Source organism: Camelina sativa, chromosome 10 (genome assembly GCF_030686135.1).
Source record: "Camelina sativa cultivar CO46 ecotype springtype chromosome 10, ASM3068613v1".
NCBI lineage: Eukaryota > Viridiplantae > Streptophyta > Magnoliopsida > Brassicales > Brassicaceae > Camelina > Camelina sativa.
This window is the reverse complement of record NC_141889.1, coordinates 15306657-15309279: the sequence shown is the minus strand read 5'-3', so window position 1 is coordinate 15309279 and position 2623 is coordinate 15306657. Positions and strand designations below refer to the sequence as shown.

At 35.0% G+C, this 2623-nt stretch overlaps 1 protein-coding gene across 1 annotated transcript; it reads right to left on the bottom strand.

The window, feature by feature from the left end:
* Positions 1-227: 227 nt before the first annotated feature.
* Positions 228-1190, bottom strand: LOC104720437 (ankyrin repeat protein). The gene is made up of 2 exons (XM_010438341.2): positions 815-1190; positions 228-684 (listed from the first exon to the last, which is right to left on the bottom strand). The coding sequence occupies exons 1-2, from the start codon at positions 1177-1179 to the stop codon at positions 402-404; spliced, it is 648 nt and encodes a 215-aa protein (XP_010436643.1). The 5' UTR covers positions 1180-1190; the 3' UTR covers positions 228-401.
* Positions 1191-2623: the final 1433 nt, after the last annotated feature.

Genomic DNA, 2623 nt, shown 5'->3' with positions numbered 1-2623 from the left:
TTTTATATGTACTTCTAATTAGTAATTACTTTCTAACTTGACATTTCGATCAGCTAAATTTTGAATTAACAAACAATCCTAAGATTCTCATAAACAATGTTTCAGTAGTGGATTTATTATTTCATTGTATAGATATATTTTCTAAGTCTTTAACTTAGGCTCACTGAGAGCTAGTAACGACTCTGTAAACAATCTAAGAAAAAGAAAAAAAACCCCACACACTTACAAGTTACAATAAAACGTTAAATTTTAATAATGATTAACAACATATGACAGTACTTTAAATTTTAATTTTTATAATAATGATTGACAACATGGTACACAATTATTTTACTGATCACATTACTGACATTATTTTCATTTCACACGTAGGTTCTAGCGCCACGGGTTTCTCCTTTCCGTCAAGGAACATGAGTCAGAGCTAATGGCAGTAATTGTCGAGTAGACCGTAGTCGGCGAAAACCACAACATATGAACCTAATAAGCCACCACAAAAATCGCACTAGCTGGATCAGGAGTATTAGAACAGGAAGCACGACCCAAAATCCCAGATAAAATATGAGTATCTTCTTAATGAATTCATCTTGGTGTTGAACCAACGCCGCAGCAAAGAAGAAGGCCGCCGATGTACAAAGAACCGCCACCACCATAAAGAAGACCATGGTCGCCATTATCAACCGGTTCCTACAGATAGTTACAATATTAGATCACTAAGTAAACAGTTCTAACTATTATTTCGACGGCTTCTAAGGAAAAAGGAAACATTACATTTATATCAATTAGACCGGTTTTGATAAATGAATGAACTTCGTACCTAAATCGGAAGCCGATGACGACAAGGAGAATGATACCCATTGAGGCAGAAAACGAGACCAAATTGCTGATAACCATCCCAAGATAAAAGAAACGTTTTGAAGGATTGTGCTCTAGTATCGAAGTTACGGCCATTCCATTACAAGTTTTTGTTTTTAACGGCTGGAGGGAACAATCCTCATCACTCTGCCAAACGCCACCAGGAGGGTTAACCATTACCCCAAAGCTCATTGCAGCTATGACAGTTGCTGCAACCACAAGGTTTCCTCTTGTTTTTTCAAGCCAGTCGCCTTGGTGGTCAAGGTACTGTACAAGCCATGCAGATGAATCTTGGTATGGATACTCTTCTCTAGTGTTTACCTCCATGATTGGAAAATAATGATGGATAAAAAATCTTTGCGTTTCTTATAATTTATAGTTTTGATTGAGATATTTCCTGCCTTTGTTTGGGAACATTAATTAGAGTTTGAAAAACTCTTCAGATCAATAACATTGGACATCTCATGTTATTGTTTGGGAACATTAATTAGACACGCACATGGTAATCTGGTTTTTTCTTTGGGTATTAGTGGATATGTATAGACTTTTTCTTTTTGATCATCTCTTCTACAGTGAACTGATTAAAGTTAAAGAATATTATGGGATCGAGAGAAAAATCAAAAGATAGAGAGAGTTGAAGCACCTTACTCTGATCTTAAACTTGCATCTTATAGAGATAAGGATCACTACATATTGTTGTAATCTACTTAGTATTTAAGTTTATCGTATATTCCTTATATTTAGGATCTCTCCGGTATAAATACTTCTATCAAGCTATCAATACAATGTACATTATTCTTCCGTTTATAACACATCTGCTTCCTAACTTGCAGAATGCTTTGAATAGTACCCAATACATTTTTATTTTTTTGTGTTAATTTTGTATTGATTAAAGAATCTATTTTTGTCAATTACAAACTCTAGTCTACTAGGACTTGTAATAATTTTACTGGCCTCGTATGAGTACAAAAATATTGCATCTACGTTTGACTTTTTCTAATAACGCAGAGACAAGTTGTTTTTGCTGTTCTGTGAATGTTCAATGGTGTGTGGCTCATGTCTTTCATGCTCTATGTTCTTAGTTTTTTTTTTTTTGTTTTTTTTTTTGAATCTAAGAATAGTTTTGAACGGGTGATTATATTTACTTTGCGAGAGCAATAAGATGGTTTATAAAAAAATTGAGTACGTATCGAATGAGTTAATATTATCAAATTAGTTTCGTAAATATGTTCATACAGTATGTTGTTAGTAGTAGCGGTTGGTTTTACGTCGTTCAGAAAATTGTTAACGGGCCCGACTTAAGGAATGTTCTCTTATGGTATAGGCCCTTGAGGAAGTGACGAAGACAACCAAAATTTGGATGACGAGGGTGTGTGACTTTTTGAGTCTTGTCCTTACAAACTTAGGTACAAATTATTTACGGGAAAAATGCCATAAAAATCCCAAATTTCAAAATTTGGACAAAATAATCCCCAACTTTGGATTGATTTATTCAAAAAATAGGAAACTTTCTTTGACCTCGCCGTTTTAGGCACGCGGTTAAATCTCCGTTATAAGCTAATAGACGATGTTAACAAACCGTTAACGGCTACCGTTTAGCCAAAACGACGACAACTTATAAATGAGATGCGAGATGAAGAAAATAAGAATCCCCAAATCGATTTCTAGGTTTTATTTTTCAAACCCCCAAATCGATTCTCAATCTCTCTCTTTTCCGATGAGTTCAAGTTCTATCACATCCGGTGGCGTAGGTGAGCGTGGTGTGCCATCC

What these genes read in the sequence shown, in the direction of transcription:
- LOC104720437 (XM_010438341.2), bottom strand. Translation starts at nt 1,179, where the DNA reads ATGGAGGTAAACACTAGAGAAGAGTATCCATACCAAGATTCATCTGCA. An exon ending in GTCATCGGCTTCCGATTTAG is followed by an intron (nt 685 to 814) that starts GTACGAAGTTCA and finishes AACTATCTGTAG; the next exon opens with GAACCGGTTGATAATGGCGA.